At 41.1% G+C, this 26417-nt stretch overlaps 1 protein-coding gene across 1 annotated transcript in view; it reads left to right on the top strand.

Moving 5' to 3' along the window:
• Positions 1–393: 393 nt before the first annotated feature.
• The window catches only part of PLS1 (plastin 1), a 49148-nt gene continuing 23124 nt past the window's right edge, over positions 394–26417 (top strand). The window contains 11 exon segments of the mRNA XM_033150380.1: positions 394–667; positions 18243–18346; positions 20313–20476; positions 22542–22578; positions 22581–22601; positions 22604–22647; positions 22649–22670; positions 23811–23837; positions 23840–23905; positions 23908–23941; positions 25884–25965. Of these exon segments, the coding sequence (XP_033006271.1) occupies positions 18277–18346; positions 20313–20476; positions 22542–22578; positions 22581–22601; positions 22604–22647; positions 22649–22670; positions 23811–23837; positions 23840–23905; positions 23908–23941; positions 25884–25965 (567 nt within the window). The 5' untranslated portion in view covers positions 394–667; positions 18243–18276.

Consider the following 26417-nt stretch of genomic DNA (forward strand, 5'->3'; position numbering starts at 1 on the left):
CAAAATATAGTAAATATTACATAAAAATCTTATTTCAGGCATCATAAATTTAACAAAACTGAAGCAATCAGTGGTGCAGCAGGATCTTATCTATGTTGGCTCATTAGTAATTCCACTTCCAAGCAAGTGTACAAAAGGAATTGTAGCCCTAGGCTGCAATCCTATAAAAAAAAATCCCGCCTCTTAGAGAGTAAATCCCACTGAGTAAACGTGCATGGGATTGCACCGTTTAGCATCTTAAATCTCATGGATTGCACCGGAGGGAAAAGAAACCTGTGCAAAATCGCCTACCAAACACTCAGTAGCCAGTTCGGAACTGTGTGATAATCAATTTATCTCTCTCTCACTCTTTTCTCTCTTTTTAAAGCACACTGATAATCTCTGGAATTTGATCCCGTAACGACAAAGCCAACAGATCCCCTCCCAGTTCCTTTGCAGAGATCGCGTTCTACTGATCCGAGCCCGCCTCCCATCTCCGGGGACGCAAGGCGATGGACTGCTACAGCTGCCAATCAGCAAGTGCGGCGACTGCCGGCCGGTTGCAGGTGTTCTCTCTACTTTGCGGCGCTTAGAGGAACCTCGCCTGGAATCGGAGCTGCAGCTAAATCCGACTGCGCGTTGCAGCAGCGGGCAAAAGAAGCAGCGCAGAACCTCGGGTGTCTTACAGGTACTTCCCACCCCCCCGTCTCTCCCAAGGGCAGAGGGCTTTGCATCCTTCCTTTCTTTAGAACTACAGGGCGGCTACTCAGAAATGCCGGGTTTATGTTCTCTAGGATTGTGGAAACTTTTGTGGGCTTTGTCAGCTCAGGTTTTTTCCCCTCCATTTGTAAATTGACACAACCCCCGCGTCTAGTAAGTAGGCCTTGTAGGGAGTGTTGCCTAAACAGTGTTAGGAAGGATGGCAACATTTTGAATTACAAAGCAGCTCTCCTCTCCCTTTAACAACTGCCCCCTCCTACCAAGGGAGGCGGTCATGAACGAAACCGAGTGCAACTTTATATTGTATTCTGGTTGCAACTGAAGAGCAAGAGAAGGCTGGGATTGTGTTGTGCCTTTACACAGGCAGGATAAGGAGGATAAGAGAAAATGCGTTTCCTTTCTCTGCCTCTCATTCTTCGCGGGCAGAAATATTAAAAGACCGAGTTGGGGTGTGTGTGTTTGTGAAGTGCCAGTCTAAAACCGAACTTTAACCTCCTGAGGGAAAAGGGTAACACAGACTAACTGAATAGTTTGCTGTTGGTCCCCGTTACTACATGAAGGCAGAGCTGCAATGCAATTTGCTGCGTAATTGCTGCTTCTGGAGTCTGATTCTCCTCAGTGCTGGAGCTGCTTTTAATACTTCTTTGGAAACAAGATGAAGGCAGCGTGTTTGTGGCCCAGTTGTCTTCAGGAGTATAAGATGGATGCATTTGAGAGAGCTCTTGGCAATTTGTTTTTCATCCATAACTGGCCACGCCCAGACTCTCCCACCCTTGTATTAAATCTACCTACAGCAGTGAATTAAAGCAATTTCCCCCCCTTCCTTGATCCAAGTGTGTCTGAGATCATATGAAAGAATTGGGATATTTCCAGACTTTCAGGTGCAGCAATTTTACTTTTCTTTTCCTGCAGTGTTTAATCCTTGTAGAGCAAATGAGCTCTGCTTAACCTCAGGATCTATCTTAATGCTTATTGTATAAGATAGGAATGGAAGAGGATGAAAAATTAATGCAGTGCCATAGACTGGAGAGAACCAATACACATGCATTCTGGAAATTCTCAAATATCCTTATGGTTTTCTGAACAATTATAAGTATGTATCTAATATGGTTCAGGAACATGCTAAACTAACTTTCTGAATGCTGACTGACAACACATTGTGATAACTGATAGCATTGGTTCTCGAAACCAGAAGGAAGATGTTCCTAGAGAGGCATAGAAGTTGATGGTGGGGAAAATATAGAAAAATAGAACAAGTTTGGTTTGAGCCAGGGACATGGGTGTAGCCGGGGCGGGCAGCTGCCCCCCCCCATAATCAATAAAAATACATAGCTAACTGTGGGCTTTCCCCCCTAACAAAGGGCCTGCCCCCCTAACAAAAATCCTGGCTATGCCCATGGCCAGGAAGGAAATTGCTAGTTCACTCATGAGCTGTTACTGCAACTGGCACTCTGGGGCCCATTTTCTTGTGTTACAGAACAGTAACTTCTGTCCCATTGTGCTGGAGGGGGGATGGATGAGGCACCTCTTTATCCAGATCTGCCAGCTCCACTGGCTGGGGAATTTGGTTGCCAGTGGGGGAGCCCCACTGGTGAAGAGCACTACAGTGTGCAGAAGCTGCTGTCATCTGTATTCCCACCTGTCAAAATGGGGGGGGGGGTTAGGGGAGAGGCTGGACTGGCATTCTCTATTAGCTGGATTCTGAAGCTAGGTCTACTGCCCTCATGTAGCAGCACCTGGGAGCTGGTTTGGCAGAGGTATTTTCTTTTGCCCCTTCCTGACTAGCATAAGAAGGCATTCTCTCAGGTACCCAGGACCCAAATTATATAGGGGGTTGTAAGTCAATGCAAGAATTTGAAAGCAGGCTTCGTAGCACATAGGCATCTGGTACAGTTCTTTCAGAATTGGTGTTATATACATTCACAGCAAGTCACTCCAGAGAGAAGCTTTGCTGCAACTTCTAAACCAGAGTCAAGGGCAATCCCACATAGACTAAAATAGTCCAGTCTTGAGGTTACCAGTTTGTGGATCCCTGTGGGTAAGGTTCTACCTCTTCAGAATGGCCAGCCAGCAACAGTAAAATGCAGTCCTTGCCCTGGAGACCACTTGAGCCTCTAATGACAACAGTGGCTCTAAGAGCACATCAAGGCTCTGTACCTGTTGCTTCAGACCTAGGACTACCTGCCCACAGGGCTTCTGTCTTATGAGAATTCATTTTCAAGTTGCTACTGCAGTCTGGATGAGCGTTAGCATCTAAGCACTGGTCCAAGATCTGCTCAGTCTCGCCTAACTCGGTACAGAAAAATAAAATTAGTTCTCATCAGCTTACAGATGATAGCTGGCTCAAAATCTCCAAATAACTGTCTGTTTGCTTAATTATTTTAAAGCATTTATATACCACTCAATATGTCAAAAAATCTCTAATGTTCCCAACAGCTTCAAGTATATGTTAAACTAGCACTTTCTGCATTCAGCAGTATAGTATTAGTATTTTATGTAGGAGGTAAGTTTACTTTATCTATGCTAAAGGAAGGACCAATTAAAGCAATAAAGTATGAATATATATGCAAGAGAAGTAGCAGATGCATGTGTTTGCAAGAGTTCAGAAAATGTCTATTCTCTTGGGTACTTTGCCGTTCTTGATAACAAGTGTGATCACTGGCAATTGCATCCATATATGGTAATTAAAGTGTCAGCCTAATAGGCTAGGTAGCTCACCTTTGATCGCACTGCTTTATGTATTGTGCTGTGCTTGTGTGTTTATATATAATCTGTTCAGAACAACCTGTAATCAGTATTTCACTTAGAACTTGCAGTGATGAACTGAAAGGAGTTTGTTTAGAGCTTAGCTGGGGTGCCTTTGGCCCTCCAGATGTTGCTGGACTGCAACGCCCATCATGTCTGATGATTGGTCATGCTGACTGGGGCTGATGGGAGATGGAGTCCAGCATTTATCCTATTGCACCAATGCCTCATCCTGTTGTGAACCATTTAGCTGAATAGGTAAGGATAAGAAAAAAGAAATATGGAACAGGAAACGGGAGATGATTTGTGTTACCTGTAGTTGCATGAAGTCTATAGCAGTCTTACTGATTATTTATATAGAATTAAGATTTCGTTGTATATCTGGCCTAAATTTCCCCTATTTTACCATCCCCAGTAAGATATTGTTGATAACTTAGCAGCAAATAACTTACCTCAGGATCTCTGCCTGAATATGGATGTAGGTTATGATTATCCAAAGACTTAGGCACATGCTGATAATGGCTGGCAATAAGTGATCCACCTCTCATTGATAAATTTGTGCAGGATAAAGCTGCCTAAACACTTTTTAAAGCTGTCTTAGTTGGTGGCAGTTACCACAACTTGTGGAAGGGAATTCCATAGTTAAACTATACAAAGTGTAAAGAAGTACATACTTCTTTTCTCTGTCCTAAATCTTGCAACATTCAGCATCATTTGATGATCCTGTGTTCTAGTATTTTGGGAGAGGGAGAAAGCCGCCAACCTTCAGCACAACATACAGTACATAATATTGCACAGCACAACAGCACAACCATGCCCATCTCCCAATAACTTTATTGTCTTAAACTAAAATGCGTCAAAAGTTATAGCCTTTCCAAATAGGGGGTTGCTCCAGCAGCCCCTTGAATCGTTTTAGTTCCTCTTTTCCAGATGCTTTCCAGCTCTACAATATAATTCAGTGGCTTGGATCCTAAACTAAATTAACTAAAGGAAATTCTTGGGAGGAAATTTTCCCATTGCTTCCTTCCAACTGCTGCCTTGTGGGTCCTGGGGGTCAGAGAGCCTGAACAACGTGGGATAAGATCTGTGCAGAGCTGCTAGGGGAAGAAAGACAGAGCCTATGCCACAATGTTCAGGAGGGCCTCTCCGGCTTCTTGGGGGGGGGGGGGGGGGCAAGGAAACTTCCCTCATCTTATGATACTGTGTATTTGCAGTGCGTATTTAGTAAATTGGGCTTCTGTGTGAGCTTTGCATGTTCTGTTTTTGAGTGTGTCTCTGAGTTACGTAATTGCTCATCACTCTATTTGAGCATAATTCACTTTTGATCCTTATTGATCCAGTTGGACAATAGTGACCATCCTTTTTACAATAATATGGTATGCCTGTTTACTACTGCTGAAAATTGCCACATTGTTTCCTACGTGTTCTTCTTTAACTGTGAGGAATTCTGACCTTATACATGTTTATAAAATTAAATAGAATGAGGAAGTTTCTGTCAGTAAGACATAAGAAGGATTTATGGATGCATGAAATCTCTGCAATATTTAAACTTGTGTGATGGAGGACAACCTAGGAAACTTTAACCAGATATACCGGTATTTACTATTACTAGACATAAGTGCAGGCCAAATAAATCTGTTCCACTGTCAATGTCAGTTTTTCAAAATTAATTTACCCACTGAATAGCTTTGTATATTGGGCAGTAACTATAATAAAGCAATAAACTTGATATCTGTTTAACAAAAAGGTTGTATATACCTGAATGCTACATTTTGTGTCACAAGCTGTTTCTGGTTTTAACTTGAGCTGTTCCAATTAATTCCAAGGGTATATTTATACAATAAACCTAAAATAGTTCCACATCCATTCTCTCTTCCCAGAAGACTCTGATACCTGTACTTGTAATTCTGTGTGGGGAGAGGGAATGGGGGAGGCAGTAAAGATCTTTAACAGAATTTTTTCAGCACTTTACCTAACTGTAGCACAAGGCTGTTTGGAAGTCTCATTGATTTCAATCAAACTTATTCCCAAGTATCTGTGACTAGAATTGCAGGCTCATAAGGGTGTAATATTTGATGGCACCATGGGTGCTTAATATTGCGAATGGGTCATTCAGATACTGTATTGCAAACAGCTACCGGTAGTTGTCAATATACTTTTTTAATATACTTAATTTTGATGCCAGTGATGTGGACACTGGTGCGGGGGGAGTGCACCAAACCCAGAATAAACACCAGTTTGGAAACACCCTAAACTAAATATAAGTTTGTAGTACAGATGCTCGAGAGATGAACTGACAAATGTGGTGAGGTTTGAGTGCCAGACTCTGCTGAGGATAACCCAGCTTTGGAGCCCCATTCATTAAACTCACTGAGTGACACTGAGCCGGTCACTATAGTCCCCTTCAGAAGTTATCCCATGAATTCCAGGGATACATGTAGTAGGAAGAGTGCCTGCTTCTGTTGGGTTCCCAGTCATGTGGAGGAGTCTATATGCATTCAGCCATATGCAGGTAGGTCCCCCCACCCAACAAATAAAGAGGTCTGTGGATGGAGCCAACTGGATGGCCATCAGGCACGACCCTGCTCCTCCCTCCACTTGTTCTTGGAACTTGTGGTATGTCGCTTCTGAAGTGGGCTTATCTCTTGGTGGATTCATTCTTGCAGGACTGTTGAGAGAATTAAAACAGCTGGTGGTTGGAAAGAAGAATGTACACTGTCCTGAGCTCCTTGGGAGAAGGGTAGGGTAAAGAATATTAGTGACTGTTCAGGATCCAAGGGTAGGCTTTAGTACAGCAGAATGATATAAGGGTCAAGCACCACTTAGTCTGGAAAATAAGAAGTGCCAGAGTTCACACTAGCGGTGCAGTAGTTGGGAGTGTTGCGCTAGGACCTGGGAGGTATATGAGCTTAAAGCTGAAATAAAGTGATTGGTTGATTGATTGACTTGGGAGACCAGAGTTCAAATCCGTAGGCAGCCATGAAGCTCACTGTAGGATCTTGGACCAATCACTCACTCTCAGCCTAACTTACTTCACAGGGTTGTGTGAGGATAAAATGGGGAGGGGGAGGAGGAGGAGAACTATGTACACTACCTTGAGCTCCTTGGAGGCAAGGTGGGATATAAATGTAATATAAAAATCAATAAATCATAGCCTGCAGGCAAGTGTACCTGATATGGAAGCACTGGATTCTATAGGTGTACTTGGTTATAACAGATTCTGAGGACTCCCACTAATATTACAGGCTGCTTCAGTGATGCTGCTAAAATAAGCTACCGCTGTGCCAAATAACAGTCTGGCTTAGAATGTCCTTTGTGTATGCTCAGAGTGCCTACACTGTCCCAGTGTGAGCCCCAGTATTGGAAATGGGTTCTGGGCCTGAGTCCTATAGAGTTGCGGTTCAGATTAAAGTATGGGTACACTGTTAAGTGGTTTTGATAAAGAATTGATAGAAAATTTTCAATACTAGTACAATCTTTTTCTTTGCGAGAGTGCAATTACAGACAAGACTCATAAGCAATTTCTGTAACAAGGCAAGTAATTTTGAGGAGTGGCATTCAACTACTTTTAAGACTGTAGCACAAGTGTGAAAGGCTTTTTCAACCGAAAAGAAGCCACAGTACACATTGGAAAGTTTTCAGATGTGCTGGCATCAGTACAATTATATATGAACTGCTGAGTAATTCAGTCCTTTAAAAATAAATTCAAATTTTGGCTCGCTGCCCTTCAGTTCACATTATTAGATGTGTTCGATGTGGAATTTCTACTTGAACGTGGAAACCGCTTTGAATCGCTTTCGTACACTCTTTCTTTCTCCTGTCATTAGCATCCTTTCCCTTTATCCCAAGCTTTTTTTTTAATCACTGCTTCTGGAATCCTTTAATTTTGCTGCCAAATGTGTTCTTCACCAAAATCACTCTGTTTAGAAATGTTAGCCTGTAATTTTCCTAATAGCTTTACATTTATAGCCACGTTTTCTTGCTAGAAGCTTCATGCTCTATTATGAACCACAGATGTTTCCACCCTCCCCGTCTCTTTTAAACTACTTCCCCACTATGATCCCTCCGTGCACTCCCTATGGCAGTTTCTTGATCACAGCCTGTCAATGCCGCTACTGTTGTTTCCCAAAGTAGGTCAAGAGAGAGAGAGAGAGTAACATGAGGTCCTGCATCCCCAAGAGGGCTGAGTGCACTATTTCTGTGGTTCTCCTTGTCTCTGCTAGCAGGGGATTGCAGAATAGAATTTGAAGACTCATCCTTTTGTGAAGAGAACAGTCTCCCATGTTACAGCAAAGTGTGCAACATTTAGAGATAAGGGAACCAAAGGAGGGAGTGTAGCATTCCCCTACAGTATTTTATGAATGAATGATCGGAAATGTGTGGCTAGTTGCTAGTACCTTTAAAATGAGTTCCCCTTAATGTGGCAAAAGTTGTTCACCTGTCATCTCTCTGTAGCTTTTTCATGTAAGTGCCAGTATAACAGCAGACCATTAAGTCCAAGATCTAAAAATTTCCAGCTGCACTATTGATGGTTGGCACGTACAAATACATTTGACATGTGTGATCAGCCCATTCACATGTAGTGTTACCACATCAGTTATTGATTGATTGGTTGATTGATTGCATTTATCACAGGTTTTCATCCAAGGAGTTCAAGGTGATGTATGTGGTCCTCCCCCTCCTCATTTAATCCCTTCAACAGGACTGTGGGGTTGGTTAGGCTGAGAGGCAGTGAATGGCCCAAGGACACCCAATGAGCCTCACAGTCAAGTTTGGATTTTAAACCCAGTCTCCGAGGCCCCTATTCCAACACTCTAACCACTACTCCACAATGGCTCTTGTTGCGGCCCAGTCTAGCGAATGGGCCAGTGAATGTTACAAGTGTTTTTCAGTGTTATGAGTGGTACACAAAATGCTTATAGGATAAGCGTCCTATAACCAAGTTGCTAAAGTCTAATTAATGCAAGAAGGGGTTAATACCATAAAGTAAACTGTCCTGTCAGGCTTAGCTATGTCCAGTTCCCCTCATCTCGGGAGGAACTAGGTAATTAAGGCTTTGTCCTCCCCCGGTCTACCTGAGAAGCTCAGTGTGTGAAGAGGTGTACCGTAAGTTGGTTGCTCCAGCTTAGCTGCATGGCTCTCACAAGCCATTCTTGTGTTGTTATACCAATAATTTAGGAAGATTCACCACTTTGTAACTAAGCCAAGTTTCACTGGCTGAGCAATTTCCTGAAGCATATGGATCGGATCTTCAAAGAGTTTTTAAGTAAACCAATCTTTAATTTACCAAATTGTGTGTGTTTTTTCCTATGCAAGGGGCAATGGGAAATTTTGGAAAATCTAATCTAATAGTGTATATTTCTACACTTTACTTTGCTGCATATTTTGCCATTTAAAATCTCTGTTGGGGTTTTCTCGCCAAAGATTACTTGCCCCCAACCTGGATCTTGACATCCAGGGAATTCTCCTTTTATAGCAGTTTTTCCTTGAACCAACAGATACAATATTTTGTACACATTAAAGGGCTTTGAGTATCTCTAATAAATTGCTTTATCCAGCTCTTTTCAAATTTTAAATACTTAACTAAAATCATTTTCTGGTTTTGAAGGTGTTATTATTTTATTATTAAGAAAATGACCGAAGTGGAAAGGGTATCCTCATTTAATAATTCTTGCCATGTTGATTACATTCTCTTGCAGACAAATACATCTAGGTAGAACATCAATACTGTGGGCGGAAAGTCTTTCCATGACGGAAAATCCTGTCTTGGTTGTAGTATAGTATCTTAGTCATCTAATCTAATAATCTTTTGAACCATGTAGAGTTGTGCCAGGAATTAGCAGGGTAACAGAAGGCCATATTCCCCTGTAATAAATACCGTTGTTAATGTCTTTCAGATATCTCAATAATACAAATTCCTGAAGCTCACTGTGATGACTAATTAACTTCATTGCACTTGGGAGTAGAAGATTTATTTCTGAAGCTGGGACCTTTTGTACATTTATGCTGATCACTACATTATTAGCTTCTGGAGTGGCCTTAAAATAGCCGATTAGCCCCCAGTTTCACTGCGGGAGTTCTGGCCTCTGAAGGCTTAGCCCTTACTGAAGTGGTAAACCTGTGTCTGGCTCACTTGCTCCCTTTCTGCAGGTGAAGTTGCTGCAAATATAACCTGCAGTCACATAGAAAATGAGCACGAAAAGTTCTAGAATTATTACTACTATTACCGGTATTTATTGGATCTATATTTTTATTTCTTCTAATAAGGAGCCTCCAAGTGGTATGCATGCTTCCACTGCCATCTGTATCTTCGCAGGAACCCTGAGGTCAGTTATGCTGAGATAGTGACTGGCCACAAGTCACTGATGTGACTGAGTGGAGATTTGAGTCTCCTAGTCTTAGTCTGACACTGTAAGCCAAGGTTTAGAACCACAGGTCTGGGAGGCTGATAGTAGCACATCAGGCTTCTCTTTCTGGACCTTGGTACTTTCCCCAGGTCACCCCCTTTGCGGCCTGGGTGTTACTGGACTACAACTCCCATCATCCCTGGCCAGTGGTCAGGGATGTTGGGAGCTGTAGTCAAGCAACATCTGGAGACAACCACATTGATTATTCCCACATTGCACTTTGAAGCACAAGCTTACAACTTTCACAGACCTTCCCTCTACTCTAATATGTATTTTATTTCTGTTTAAATTACAGTACATCTGTACATATAAATTAGCACATGCAATCTGTGCTCTCTCTTTTTCTTCCTTTTTAATGATGCATCTTTCTTTTCTTTCTGCGAGAGCGTTGTTTAAGTGGCCATCCTACAGGTTTGCCAGACCAAATGGTTATTCTTCTCATATTTCTCTGGATTGTCATAGTTAGCCCATGTGGAGGGGCAGATCTCCACCGCTGGACCTGAAGGATTGTGGGGGAGGAAGAAGGTGTTGGTTTAAGAGAAGTGGGGCACCCCTTTTAGGGTTTTGTGAGCCCACCTGTCTGTTAAAATGATCAGATGATTACTTAAAATATACCCCCCCACACATACCTCCCTGTTCCTTAGTAGTGGTTTTACTGCTATTCTGTTCTGCTCTTCTGTGTTTTCAGTGGATCAAATTTTCATGGTTGTCTAGCCCCTTTGAAGACTTTCAGGTGAAAAAGCAGCCTATATACATATAAATAAAGAAGGCTCTAACTTTTCTGACTGAAAGAACCCTAATGTTGCAATTGCAACTATTTATATCCCACCATCAGGATATAATAACCGCCTAGGGAAAGACATACAATACTATATCTCAGAAGGCTGTCAAGCAAACTCCAGCAACAAAAAAAAGAAGTCCTTATACTGGCATTTTTATAAGACAACCTGGCATATATTGCTGCTGCTGTTAGCTCTGCTCGCTGTAGTATTTCAGAGAAAATGTTATCTTAATGCTGCCTGTTCCATAGCATCCAGTTTTTCTGTTGTAGTGTTTTCTTACTGAAGCGGAATACAATACAAAGCACATGTGTGCTAAGATCCTTTTCAATCATGCAGGCTAAGCAAACTGTGAAACTGATACTATTGATGAATTTGGGTGACTGTTTTATGTATGAATACTTGAGGCACAATGCTTAAGGGGAGGAGTGAAGGGGTAGGTAGCTATTGTCAAGTGATCACTTTTCCTTCCACACACATACGTAGTGGCTAAAATGTTATATGCTTAATTTTAATCAAAGTTGGATTTACTAAAAAATGATAGTGTAAGTACACGTTTGTATGTTTATTTCTCTATGATTTGCACCTCAAGTGAGATAAGCTGTGTGTAAAAAAAGACCATCGAAGAACAAACACCACAGAGGTTTATTATTGCCTCAAGCACAATGCTCTTTTAAGGAGGCAACATACATGCTCCAGTCTTGACTTATTAGGGGTTTATATGGATCTATGAATTAGCTGAGTTCCTCTCAGCCGTCTAGCAAAATCAGGGAGACCAAATGCTTACATTTGTACTGAGCCAATACAAACAAAAACTGCACCGGCAAGAAGATGGAACCAAAATATTAGTGGCAGTGCAAATGTGGACTGTGCCATAATGTTTTCCCGTGAATCCACAATATGCCTCTGAATACCAGTTGCTGGTGAACACAAGTGGGAGAGTGCTGTTCGACCAAGTTGTGCTTCTGGGCTTCCCATAGGCATTTGGTTGGCCACTGTGAGAACAGGATGTTGGAGTAGATGGGCCTTTGGCTTGATCCAGAGGGGCTGCTATTATGTCCTTATGTTCCTTCAAATCTGGATCTGATATGTGCACCTGTAATTGTAATCCTGCATCCATTTGCAATATAGAACAGTGTCCCCTTTATAGTAAAGAAACCCAGTTCAGAACTCTACTGTAAACCAGTAAGTTTTTACTTGGTTTCAGTATTATGAAAGCTAATAAAACTCTAATATTTCCAAAAGTATCCAAATTAAAATGTTTGTATGAAATCGGATATATTGGCCATTTAGACAGTGTATCTCAAACAGGTTTATTTAGGGTTTTCTTCATGTGCCAATTGCTGGCATGCTGCTCCCCATCAGCTTACTCATAAGGGTTTGACCTAAAAGAGTTTTTCCACCAATGTTACTTTCCTTCATTAGGGATGGAGGAGAAATCTGACTGAGTTCACATTTAAAAGTGAACTTGCTGAATTCACACTTTGCGAAACGAAGCAGGAACCAAACTGCAGATGAGTTCACACTTCTCCAAATTTTGCAGTGTAGTTCTCTGTGTACAAATATGCATATACTAGTTGCGTGTGCATATAGATGCGTATATTGGTAAAATAACATACAGAAATGCATTGTTTTGGGGGACATTGCTTTGCAAAATAGGGGTCTTTTGGGGAAGATGCACTAAAGTGCTGATGAATTTTCACAACAATATATTTTTAAAAATACAAATGGATGTGGAAATGTGGGGAACTGAACTGAAGGCTGGAAGAGTGAGAAAATGAGATAAAACGAAACTGACACATTCACCCATCCATAGTCTTTGTAACTACTGTTTGTTTGCTGGGTCTGTTCATGTAGGAAGCAGGGCTTTGTAAGAAGAAAAGGGAAGGGGGAAGGTTGACCTCCCTTGCCTCCTTGTCCTGTTGCTAAACTCACACAGGTGCTTAACTTTTATACTTCTGGCTAGCTTCCCCCAACTCCTGCAGTCAGGCGAGTTATCCTTTGTATCCAAGGGCACTGACTTCTATTTTTAGTTGTGAAAGTAACCCACATCTCATGAAATAGGCATTGCTGACTTTCTTAAAACATAGTGTGAAGGAAACACACACACACACACACACACACACACAAACATAGATCCCTGACACGGTGAGATTTGGCAGTAATAGTGCAAATCTGTGTTTGAGAATTCTATTTTAGATTTTACTAATGAGAGACTAAATAGCATGGCTCTGTATCTTGATCTGTGCTGTGCTAATCTTTAGCATTAGTGTGTATGGCCTAGTCCTGCTTTGGCAAGGACTGAACTGATTATACTTGCAGCTTCACCGACTTGTGGAGCCAGTATTTCCAGGAGCTCAAAATCTACAAACTGGACATAATTTGATATAGAATGTGGCTTTCAAATATGGAACTTTCTCAGAATGTAGCACTGGTGAGATAAGTATAGTCACATTGTCACACATATGGAATAATCTAAAACTATGCTTTCTACCTGTTTGAAATACGTTGCTATGAGAAAGCTGTCCTAAATTTTGGCTGCTTGTGCCCATTAAAATGTGAGCTAGAAAATCTGGTTGCTAAGCCAGTTTTGCCAATTATAATCGCGTGTTTGAACTGTCTCTAGTTTGTAAGCTTTCTCTCTCTCCCCTCCCCCCTTTTAATAGCGGCTTTATTCTCTCAGATGTCTCTGTAGGCCACCTAAGATTTTCAGTTTGTTTTTTAAACATTGAACATTCTTCAAAGTTTGTTTTTAGGATTGAGGGTAATAAATAAGGGTTTTCCAAGTGGCTTTTTTTAAGACTCAGATCTAAGTTTGCTGACCTCTCTTGTGTAAGTCAAGAGAGGCTGATGGTGAAAGTTAAGAACTAGTTTGTGATAACCCATTAAAATGCTGAATGGGCCTGCTATGGCCTGAGTGTTTTGTGACTGTGGAAATGGACCTGGGAGTTTAAAACCAGTGAGTGGTATTCAACCAAATTTTACTTAAGGCACAATTGTAATGGAACTTTATCACAAGCATGTTTAAAATGTAGCTACTACAGATGATGAGTGCCGTGCAAAGAACAGGATGCAAATCACATTTATTCTTTTGCTCGTCTTGAGTTTTATTTATATGGATCACATGGTCTTTTGACAATAACAGTGTTCGAAAGCACGTCAAAGTGCAAGTAGATAAATAGGTACCGCTCCGGCAAGAAGGTAAACGGCGTTTCCGTGCGCTGCTCTGGTTTCGCCAGAAGCGGCTTAGTCAAGCTGGCCACATGATCCGGAAAAACTGTGTGCAGACAAACACCAGCTCCCTCAGCCAGTAAGGTGAGATGAGCGCCACAACCCCAGAGTCGTTCGCGACTGGACCTAACCGTCAGGGGTCCCTTACCTTAAAACAAAAAACTCAAGAAATGAATGTGTCTTGTCTTTGTAAACTATGAAAAGTGTGTTATCAGAGTACATTCTGCAGAATCAAAAGTATCGTATGAGATGGCACAGTTCCTGGTCATTGTTCTGTGAATAGCAGCAATAAATGAATTCGTTGGAAAGGTACTGTTTCCAGCCCACCTGGCTTTTCAGAGATAAATAAATCCCCTTGCACTAACACTAATCCTCACGTTAGCACAAACAAGTTGTGGTTGAATTCCACCCATGGTGTTGACAAGACATTCCACAGGCAGCCGCAGCACTACTGAGTTTAGTTTCCTTTGAAGGAAAGAACATCAGCATCTTTGTAATACATATTGTTATTCTTTACAAATGTGCAAGCAGAGCATAAGCTGAGGTGCACAGAGAGTTCGGCAAGACAACAGATTTGCTCACTTGCAACAGATCCCCAGAAGGATGCCCAGCACTGCAAAATACTCCACTTCCCACCAGCTTACAGATTTTTCTGTCCCTCTGCAATCACTTTCTCTTTTCCTGCCAGTCCCAACTGCAGTATTGCTGCTTTCCACATGCAAGCTGCAGAGCATTTACTGCAAACCCAATCCTGTAGCCAGGTTTATTGCCCATTCAGGAAACACCCACAATCTCAAGAATGTTTGTTCAGAAGGTCCAATGAATTCAACAGGATTTACTTCCAAGTGGAAATGCATAGGATTGCAATTTGTGTTCTCTCCCCCCCCCCTTTTTATTTATTTCTTTTTAAAAATCATACTCCCAGATCCCACCTTGAATCATTTTAGTGTAAGTAGCAAAATAGTGACAGAATAACGGGACAGAAAACACACAACTCCACCAAGATGTGATTTCTAGAAAATGTATTTTTAATCCCAATAAAATGTATGCTAGGTCAGAGCATAGTGTTATATGATCATTGTTTTTTTAAAAAATGTTACAAATAGCTCTAATATTATTTAGACAAAAAATGCTATTTGCTGTTTGGATTGTTACCTGTATAATGCTTACTAACATTTGCACACACTCCCAAAAATAATACTCAGGGGGGAAAAGAAGGCAAGCTGCTCAACCAAACAACCCCATATACCTCCTCAATCTTTTTTTATAAAACAAAACAAAACGGGGGGGGGGGGGCTTGGGTACCAAGCGGGATGTCAGAGGGTGCCTTGCAGCCCACGGGCGCTATTTTGGGCATCCCAGGCCTATAAAAGTTTTAGTCTGCCAGCTAAAGTTCCTCAAGCTGGGTGCCCAAGGAACAGTTTTGAGGAGAACAGTCCAGAATTAGAGGGGCGCCACCACAAAAAAGCCCTTCCCCCATTCGCTACCTGCCTAAAGTTCAGTGTTGGGTCATCCTGAAAAGTGCCTCTAATCACAACTTTAACAATTAAATTACCCTGGTGGTTGTTTTGTTTTGTTTTGTTTTGTTTTGTTTTTCTATAGATAAACTGATTGAGATCATCATCGACGCCATTCACCGTTTGTGTTCAGTTTGGTGTCTGTGGTAGACAATGAGCCATGTGCATATTAACATTACTATTTTTGTTTTGTTTTGTTTTGTTTGCATAAAGGGAAGGAAAAGAATAATATTGTTGGGAGGCAACTATTGGTTCATATTATGCAGCTTACCTGTACTTTCTCCTCCACCCCATTGTGTACATAAAGCATCACTGTCAGCGGTCTTTCCGGTTTTCTCTTGCAATAAAAGCTCCCAAAGCATCCTAGAGCTAATTTTTCTGTCCCGTAGCTTTTGGCAGTTAAGGGCCAGGCTAGATGTGATATTAATTGCATAAATGCAATTACCATGCTTTTTTAAAAAAATGAAAATGGCTGATACAGTAGGACTGGAGCAGTTACAGTATATGTGATCCTGCTTTCAATACTTTTGGTGCTTGTGAAAGTTTTGGGCAGTCATGCTGCCTTGTTTTCCATTAGTAAATGTCCTTTAACTTCCTGCTGAAATTCTTTAACTTTTCATACCACAAAAGTTCCAGGTCCCCGCCCCCCTGCCTTTGTTGTTCAATAGTGCAAGAGTGCCCCTCTTGGTGGCAATAATTCAAAAACACTGGGTAAGCATTGCAGAGCAACTAATAAAGTGGAGTTATATGTGGGAGAGTCTGGAATAAATCTGCTATTTATTCACCATTATTGTTTCAAGGACATGTTGCCGTAGTCACCAACCCTGATTTTACACCATCTGCTGTATTCATTCATTTACCTGGCAAAAGCCTTTCTTGCGCATTATTTTAAGAGACACAAAAGTGTCTGTCCAATATATGCTGGAAAATACAGATTGTTTTCTTGTACAGTAGTCGGTTTGTAATGAGCTTCACCAGCTTGTGAAATAGCAGACTGTGCACTACTTTGCAGTTTAACATACAGTACACATCTTTATCTTGCTCATCGTTCATGATGGAAATTATGCCTGGTACGGTGTAAGTCAATGGAGAAAAACTTTCCTATACACTGTGTACAGTATAGTTAAATTGGCATTCGCTCCTGCAAGAGGCAGCAATGGCCACCAACCTGGATGGCATTAAGAGAGAATAAGGAGGACCAGGCTATCATTGGCTGCTAAGCATGATGGGTGTGTTCCACCTCTTCTGTCAGAAGCAGTACGTTTCCGAATCCCAGTTGCTGGGAACTGCAAATGAGAGAGTGCTGTTGTGCCCATGTCCCATTTGTGCGCTTCCTACAGGCATCTGGTTGACCTCTGCGAGAATAGGACGCTGGCCTGATCCAGCAGGCTCTTCTTATATTCTTTTTGAGGTCATATTGGCACACTTGAGTGTAGGTTACCCCACTTTATTCTCATAAGGTAAAGGATCCCCGGACAGTTAAGTCCAGTCAAAGGCATTATGGGGTGTGGCACTCATCTTGCTTTCAGGCCAAGGGAGCCGGCATTTGTCCACAGACAGCTTTCCGGGTCATGTGGCCAGCATGACTAAACTGCTTCTGGTGCAATGGAGCACTGTGATGGAAGCCAGAGCACATGGAAATGCCATTTACCTGCCCACCACAGTGGTACTTATTTATCTACTTGCACTGGTGTGCTTTCAAACTACTAGGTTGGCAGGAGCTGGGACAGAGCAATGGGAGCTCACTCCATTGCAAGGATTCGAACCGCCGACCTTCTGATCAGCAAGCCCAAGAGGCTCAGTGGTTTAGACCACAGCGCCACCCGTTCTCATAGTAACCCTGGGATAGGCTTGGTTGAGACAGTGACTAGCCTAAGGTGTGACTGTGAACATTATGGCTATTCATGGGTGTGAGCCCAGGCTCCCAAGCCAAAGTCCAACGTGCTAATCGCTGTATGGCCCTTTGCCAACTTACTGTTCTGTAACTCAGCTGCAATTTAGCCCTGCTCTTAGGAGTGGTGTAATATATATTGGATCAGCACAGTTGCTGCATTTTTCAGGAAGATGCCTTATGTTGAGTCAGACCACTGGTCTATCTAGCATATTATTGTCTACACCAGTGTTTTTCAACCACTGTTCCGTGGCACACTAGTGTGCCGCGAGATGTTGCCTGGTGTGCCGTGGGAAAAATTTGTTTATTTGATTCCTATTCAAGAGAATTACTTTATATATAGTCAATATAGGCACAGAGTTAATTTTTTAAACATTTTCTAATGGTAGTGTGCCTCGTGATTTTTTTCATGAAACAAGTGTGCCTTTGCCCAAAAAAGGTTGAAAAACACTGGTCTACACTAACTGGCAGAGGCTCTCTAGGGCTTCAGGTAGGGAACATTCCTGTTCCTACCTGGACATGCTGGAGACTGAATCTGGGGCCTTCTACATACAAGACAAAAGCTGTACCACTGAGCCATGACCCTTCCCTGTTTGTTTGTTTGTTTGTTTGTTTGTTTTTGTTTTGGACTGTCTGTGTGGTCATGGCTATGGGGGCTGTCATGATGAGCTCGTGCACTGTGAAATTGCCACTACACCACTGCACCTGTCATCATTCAGGAGACATTCATTGGGCCAGCTGTTGTTATTGATAAAGTTGTATCTGCATGGTGAGAACTATGGGAATAAAACAGGTACTGGCCCTGGTTTGGTAGTGGTGTCTAAGTACTCAAAATAGCATACCGGTAGGTTGGAAATACTAATTGACATGATATTAATTACAGAATACTTTTACTGCACAATTCCATTGCTCAGTTGCTTGTGTCTTTCTATCTAGAGTATGCTTTGTCACATGCATTGTTGATTATCCTTAGGAATAAATAACTGGAAACAACTGGAAATCAAGAGATGGAGAATAACATAACAACCATTTCTCGTGAGGAACTGGAGGAACTAAAAGAAGCATTCAGTAAAATAGGTATGTGTGCAGAGCTTTTGCAGGCCCTTTGAGCTGTCCTGTTCTGGGATGGGCAAACAGATTGCCATTTAAAGAAGTATGCCATAGTTCCCCCTGAGTGTTTCGTAGGCTGTCTCTGTCCCTTTAGTTTAAAGACATTTGTGATTATTTATGAGTGATTCTTGTATTTGTGGTCAGCTTCCACAACAGGCCACTCATTGTGAGATGAGATTAAGTTTTTACCCATGTTGGCTGCATTTAGGCACAAGGTGTAAACCTTGTTTACCTGGGCCTTTGGAATGTAATCTGCATTTTTGCTGCTGCCGCTACCACTTTGTATAACGTTGTCATGATGATGTTAGTTTTACTTTTTATTGTTGTGCCATGTATGTCATACTCCATATTACAATCTGTTCTGTGATTTCATTGGGAGAAAGGGAAGGATATACAGTAAGTATGAGGAAATTTAAGCATTTGAATGCGCTAGCTATGCATGCCAAAGGGGAGGAGAAGAAATATCCTCTCTCTTAAAAATAAAACAAAGGGAAACTGATTTTGAATGCATAACATTACTATATTTTTATGAGGAAATTAAAAAAAAACACATTACTACAACATTTATTTGAAATATGGCAATATGGATTAGGTTCTCATTCTCCAATGGAAGGACAGCTTCCATCAGTGGAAGGGAACCTTCAGATCCAACCCAATTCACTGCTTTTTCTTGCGAATAATAATCTTGATTATATCCAGCTTCACTTCAAAGACCGCAGTTCCCATCAATATTTATAATAGAATGTAAACTAATATTTTGAAGCAATTGAAGGTCTATGGATTAATCTTTTAGGATTCCCTTCCTTCCTCATACTGCTGTTCATTTGTGGTTCAGGAGAACTGTACTTTGTGATACTTGCTTATTTTGTAGAGGCTACTGTTAATAAATAACTGCAGCTAAAGGTTATGATAATTTTGTCACTTGAAAAAAAGAAAAATCAATAGCATGCTTAACTGAGGCTATAAATTATTGCTTTTCTCCTTCATAAACCTTTAGGGCTCAGCTTTCTGAAATGGTTTCAGAAAGCTTCTGGTTTTGAGCTTGGAGAATTGGAATAAGGCAGCATAAGGTACCCAGAAAGAGTATAACATTTATTGCTTTGCAAAAACAGTCAGCTGTCCCTTGTCAATATAGGAAGGCATAAGTATCTCAAGATACGCCTAGGCAGTCTTCTGGCAGGAATGAGGAAGCTGACAGCAACTTTGGATTTTGTTCCCTATTTTTAGTTGACTGTTGAAAAAGGGCTGCCATTCTCTCTAGTAGGCACTCAGCCACCTGAGTTTGCTGTCAGTCTGGAATAAAAACAGGGTCACCCCAAAATAAGGTGTTGTGTATTAAGTAAGATATTCTGTCAGCCGGGTAGAGTACTGTCATTGGTCAATTTAAAGAGTACAATCACAAACCACAGCCTGATTGGGTCCCGCCGGAAAGTTTGAATATTATTGGTTCCCGCTTAAATGTATCTTTTCCCTCTGTACCAATGTGTCTATAAATAGAGCTTTCCCTACCCCCTATTCCCCAGTCTTGTCCTATCCTTACAATAAAGAGCTGTTCACTAAGAAGTGTTGCTGGACTTATTGCTACCAGAACCCACGACATAACATAAGGTAGTGGCTTCTACAAGTTCCAGAAGCCTGAGGTCCATTATATTCACAGCCATGTTTCAAAAAAATAGATTTGAGATACAAGTTTTCCAATATACCAGACTTGTACAAAACAGTAGGTTAAAAAAAAATCATGTATGTTGTGCCCAGGGGAGAGCATTCCACAACCAGGAAGCCATTGCTGAAAAGGCCTGTTCTCATGTTGCCACCTTCTGCAGTTCCCCTTGGGGGAGGCATACAACAAAGGGCCTTGAATGATGAATGCAGGTTCTGGGTAGGTTCATGTGAGGAGAAGTGATTCCTCAGGTATGATATTTTATCTTTACAGATATTGATAACAGTGGATATGTCAGTGATTATGAACTTCAGGATCTTTTCAAAGAAGCAAGCCTTCCCTTGCCTGGCTATAAAGTCGGGAAATTGTAGAAAAAAATTATAGCAGTGGCTGATAACAACAAGGATGGCAAAATCAACTTCGAAGAATTTGTATCAGTAAGTGAACCACTTTCTCAGGCTTTGTTGTTTACCTATAGTAAACTAGTTTAGTACTGTTGGTTATAAATGAAGCATGAGGCTATTACTAAACTGTGCTTTTAGAAGCATATTGGGTTACATACTGTAGCTTTGCTTTACACAACACACCTTTATGTACTGTATCAGCACACCAGGAATGTGAGCAGTAAAAGGATGGATTTGCCTGCCACATTAGTTGAGGAATGGCTATAGGGTTCCTGCTTCCACAACATTCACTGGTATTCCTAAACGCTGTTGGGTTTGGAAGAAAGAGCTTGTGACCAGACACACTCAGAATAACAATTTAAAGGTTTATAGTGAATAAATGGAAGATCCTTCTTTATCAAATGTATCCGCTAAAGTAGACTTTTTTCAGTGAAAGCTCATGCCACAAGAAATGTGTTGATCTTCAACCTGGTGGAATAATATTTTACTGCTTTTGCTGCAACAAACTGAGCAATCCTATACAAGAAGCACTGCTGGCAGGGTGTGTGTGTGTGTGTGTGAGAGAGTGAGTGAGACGAGAGAGAGAAAGGGGATGCAATAGCTGCCAGATCTTACATACACTTAGCTCAGAAGATAAAGAAGAGATCTATTGATGGTTATTAGCCATGATTGCTATGCTCTGCCTCCACGGAAGCAACAATGCATCTGATTATCACTTACTGGAAACCACAGTGATTTTGCTCATGCTGCTCTGATCTTCCCCATAACTCTTATTTCATCCATTTGTTAGGCACACTTTAACCAGCACATCAGATGTGCTGGTAGGGTTTTGTATTGGTCTAATTGTTACATTGGTGGCATATATGGTGTGCAACGGGCATAGAGGGGCTTCCACCATCTCTTACAGCCCCTCAGACAGCGTATTTCCAGTATTGGATTACACCTTAAGGCTACAGGTCTGTACACATATAGAAATAAGCTGTATTGAGGCCTGTGGAATTTATGAGTAGACATGAATAAGAGTATCACTTGTGTTGCTGCTCTTTTTGTATCAATAAACTCCCTGGTTGGTTCTGGATGCTAGCTATTTAACAGATGTGTTATAAGAGCCCAGGACTAACACAGAAACATTTCTTTATCAACCAGGTAATATTTCAGACTTCATAAAAGCGGTGCAGAGCATTTTATTTTATTTTATTTTTTACAAGGTGACAGCTAACCTGTGCTGTTGTTGTTTTGATAGTATTTAAAAGCACTTTGGAAGTAGTGCATTTTAAAGATTAATGATGCAGTAGTGATGTAGCCTATTAAAGATGGAACTTTTTCAAAGTGGTCTCATCTGGAAGATAGGGAGGGCTTGCATAATTGAACGGGAGACTGGTTGAATATACCATATAGACTGTAATTAGCAATCTCCAGTAATGTCTGAAAGGAAAAAGAGCTTAATGGCTACATAGTTGATTGGCTATTATGCAGCTTCAGCTTCTATTATGCAGCTTTAGCTGATAACGTTAATGTAAAATTATCCTAAACATATTTGCCTCATTTTAAAAAAATCGAAGTGCTGCTTTAGCATAATTTGAAACCATGGTATCTTCACATGCACTTTTGAGAGAGAGAGAGAAATCAGTGTGATATTTTGCACTAGTGGTACGTATTTCCATTTCTACAGAGTCCCTTCAGGAAGATGTACACTTTCCCATTTGTTTCTGTTTCATCCCCCCCCCCTTAGTTATTTCCTCCCTCTCCTTTCTCTATTTCTTTCCTTTCCTACATTGCCTATTTGACTTATAGCTTTATTAAAACATACTGTGGTTGGGTTAACTGGTTACTTGGACTGGTTGGAAAAGGATGGGAAGGTGGAGAGAAATTAAGTTCTGTTTGCATTTAAATATGAACTTGCCTAATTAGAAATTTGCAGAGCAATATGCAAGTTGAAACAGTCATCCTTCAAAATCCACAGTTCTCTGAATTTTTCAATGCAGTCCCCCTAGCCTCCGTACATAGGCAAGTGCTTTTCCTGGGGTAGCTCTTGTGCATCACATTTTCCATTGTTGAGTCTGGCATGTAGAAACTGTTCCTCTCTGTTTTGTTCCAGGTTATTCAGGAACTGAAAAGTAAAGATATTAGCAAATCATCCGGAAATCCATAAACAAGAAAAGGGAATTACTGCAATTGGAGGAACATCACCAATTTCTAGCGAGGGGGACCCAACACTCTTATTCAGGTAAATAACTTGGCATTGGTTCAAATAAAAAATCCTGTAGAAGTAAGGTAGCATTTATATTGATAGTAGAAAATGGCTCAAGTGCGATATTTCAAGGCTGCGTGCTGGATTTTCCTCAATAATTCTTACTGCCCTCTCTGGAGAATCTGATATGGTTGCCAGAGCAAATATTAAAACAAAAATTAAATCATATATGCTAAAGTTCACTTTCCAAAGTAACATTATAATTTAAAAGTATTCTCTGGATATACATATTCCTTGGTGCATAAGCCTATTCGGACCATGATAAACTCTACATCAGGGATATGGCACAGGATGTCCTTTAGATGTTGTGGGTTCAAGCTGTCATCAGCACCAGCCAAAATGCCAGCATTCTGTGGTCATTTGACTCTGAATGCGTCACTTGAGGTTTTTAAGCTATTTTTTAAATTAAATTTGCTAAAATCTACACTTCCTGCATGGGCTGCAATACGTCCTGATTTTCCTGGACATTTCAGCATTTTCCGCCTGGATGCTGCTTTACGAGGGCCGAATGCCAACTATGGCTGGGAAGTTCTGGACGTATGGCAACCCTGCGATAGACTAGAGAAGCTGTAAACCAGGCACGTCCAACAGTAGACCGCCCCCCCTGCTGACCCCTGATACAGTGGTACCTCGGGTTAAGTCAGTGTTTTTCAACCTTTTTTGGGCAAGGCACACTTATTCATGAAAAAAATCACGAGGCACCCCACCAATAGAAAATGTTAAAAAATTTAACTCTGTGCCTATATTGACTATATATAAGTAATTCTCTTGAATTTTTCAATTTTTCCCACGGCACACCAGGCAGCATCTCGCGGCACACTAGTGTGCCGCGGAACAGTGGTTGAAAAACCTGGGTTAAGTACTTAATTCGTTCTGGAGGTCTGTTCTTAACCTGAAACTGTTCTTAACCTGAAGCACCACTTAGCTAATGGGAAATATACAACTTCCTATCCACTAGTTCAGAAGTGGTACAATCTGCCTAAGAATGTGCTATAGAACCTCTTTCCTCAAGTCTTGGATGGATTGACCATTGAGTCTCTTTCAGTTCTATGATTATGTTTTGGTAATTGTCCTGGTTTTTAGATTGATTAAGATTTTTCTCTTTCTTTTTTCTAGAGGAGGAGAAGGTTGCTTTTGTTAACTGGATAACAAGGCTCTTCACGATGACCCAGACTGTAAACACCTTCTCCCTATGGATCCAACAGATGATAGCCTTTTAAGTCACTTGCTGATGGCATCCTCCTTTGGTATGTTTAGCATTACGTGTATTAAAAAAAAATCACAAGAAATCCAAGTTGACTGGTGCATTTTCATGTTGAAATGCATGAAGCATGATCCAGTTAAGCATGACGCGAACTCATAGTTTTCAGGAGTCAGCTAAGTGCATTCTAAACTTCTCTCGATGAAATGAATAGGAATAAAGCCTGTGATTGCCTTCATTTTGAAGCTTCTGCATACCCCACATACTCCTTAATAGAATATAAAGGTGGGAGCTGCAACAAAATGTTACAGGCTAAAAGAAGCCCCTGTTCAGGGTTGCAATCACCTGTTTCCCTCCAGGCGAGGACACCTGATGCTTCCCTTTCTCCCAATTTCCTGTGTCCCTCCCTGTCTCCTGGACAACAGACAGTGCATTCTGTGGTCCTTATTGGACTGTGTTTGTTTTGTTTTGCTTCCTCATGCTTTCTTCTTACTCCTTTTTGTATTTATACAAGCCTCGGGGTTCCCCTGACATGCTATTATACCCTTCTTGTTTTCTTAGAAGACTTGTTTTTTTGTTACATAGCTGTTGGCACTCACTGCATGAGTGGTGGTTTCATAACAACAGAAGAGGCAATTATAAATAATTGCTGTTAGTGGTATCAGTCTCTTTTGTATCTACATATAAATGCAGTAGCCTTGTTTGCATGTAGCAGTAAGTCATGAGCAAGAAAGAAAGAAACCATGGAGTGGGTGACTTAGGGCTAATTGTTTTGTAACTTATAGACTATTGTAGGTAAGCAGCGTATAGCTTGTTCAAATAAATAAGCTTGGCATCATGGTTTATTTCTCTCTATCATGAGCAGTGAGTCAGCCAGGCATTTTGTTCACATATGTTTACAAAAACATAATATGCAAACAGTCCGTGGTTGATATGTTCCATAGTGTCTACTGGTCTCAGATTTCCATTGAGCCAATCAGGTAGATTCCATATATTCAACAAAAAGCTCCAATTGCAAGCTGATGTTTCATGCATTGGGTTTCTTAGTACTGTTTTGTGTTTTTGCTTTTGCTGGTGCTTTCAGTTTTGTTAACTACATTTTTCAATGATGAAGTGAATGTATTTTTAATGACTTGATTGTTGCTTTTTATTTGTGAGCCACTTTGGCTCCGCTCCTTTGTGAAGGGGGAAAGCAGGGTATAATTTTTAGAAACAACAATATAAATTTACTTTACTAATTGAAGAAATGCAAGCCTTCTTTTCTAGCGTACACACACACACTCTCTCTATAATAAACTGGAGGAGCATCAAACACACAGTTCCCCAACCTGAAGTCTGAATTGGCATGGGCTACAAGAATTGTAATACCACATGTCATTTATCCACATTTTAGTGGCTTTGAGGTGCTTTCAAGTATGTGAAGGAGGAACACCCACAGCTTGATATTTCATCCCATCTCTGGCTTGCCTTGTTCTATTCTAAAAAGTGATTGCTGTTATGTGGCAGCTTTTCTGTCCTAGGTTTCAAAGAAGTCAGGTGAAAGTATTGTAGTTATCAGAGTATGTTAGTCATTAATTGATTCTACAGTCAATGAACATTAAACATACAGCATGATGTAAGCTCGTAAGTGAATAACGTTCTGCTTTCTGTATGCTGTGAAAGTACCATAAGAATCCCGAGGATGTTGCCAGACACTGAGTGGCCTAATCTTCATTTTATACAATCCATTGTGTAGTTGCCCAAACTCTACAGAGAATCATACATGGCTTCACTGTTAATATTCCATTTTCCTGCTTCCTTGTAGTCCTATAGTTTCCAGTAGTAGATTTTATGCTGATGTTATGCTATAGATGGAGAGATAATCAGCCAGTTTGGTATGCCAAAATCCTTTTTAATTGTTGAAGTAGTTGAAGGCTAAAATTGTCCTTTACATGAGACTGATAATTTTTCAGAAAGTTGTAATTCAATATTTCCCTTTTCTTCCCCAGCAAAATGATTAACTTATCCCAGCCAGATACAATTGACGAAAGAGCTATTAATAAGAAGAAGCTTACTCCATTCACTATATCTGTGAGTACAGCACAACCCTAAGTATTTCAAATTTACCTCAAAATGTTGTCAGAAGGATTGCTTGAAAGTACTTTGCAAAATGGGACGCGGGTGGCGCTGTGGGTTAAACCACAGAGCCTAGGACTTGCCGATCAGAAGGTCAGCGGTTCGAATCTCCGCGACGGAGTGAGCTCGGTCCCTGCTCCTGCCAACCTAGCAGCTTGAAAGCACGTCAGAATGCAAGTAGATAAATAGGTACCGCTCCGTTGGGAAGGTAAACAGCATTTCCGTGCACTGCTCTGGTTCGCCAGACGTGGCTTAGTCATGCTGGCCACATGACCCAGAAGCTGTACGTCGGCTCCCTCGGCCAATAAAGCGAGATGAGCGCCGCAACCCCAGATTCGTCCGTGACTGGACCTAATGGTCACCTTTTACCTTTTACTTTGCAAATAAAAAATGAGAACAGTGCATTA

The sequence above is a fragment of the Lacerta agilis genome, chromosome 5 (genome assembly GCF_009819535.1).
Source record: "Lacerta agilis isolate rLacAgi1 chromosome 5, rLacAgi1.pri, whole genome shotgun sequence".
Classification (NCBI taxonomy): Eukaryota; Metazoa; Chordata; class Lepidosauria; order Squamata; family Lacertidae; genus Lacerta; species Lacerta agilis.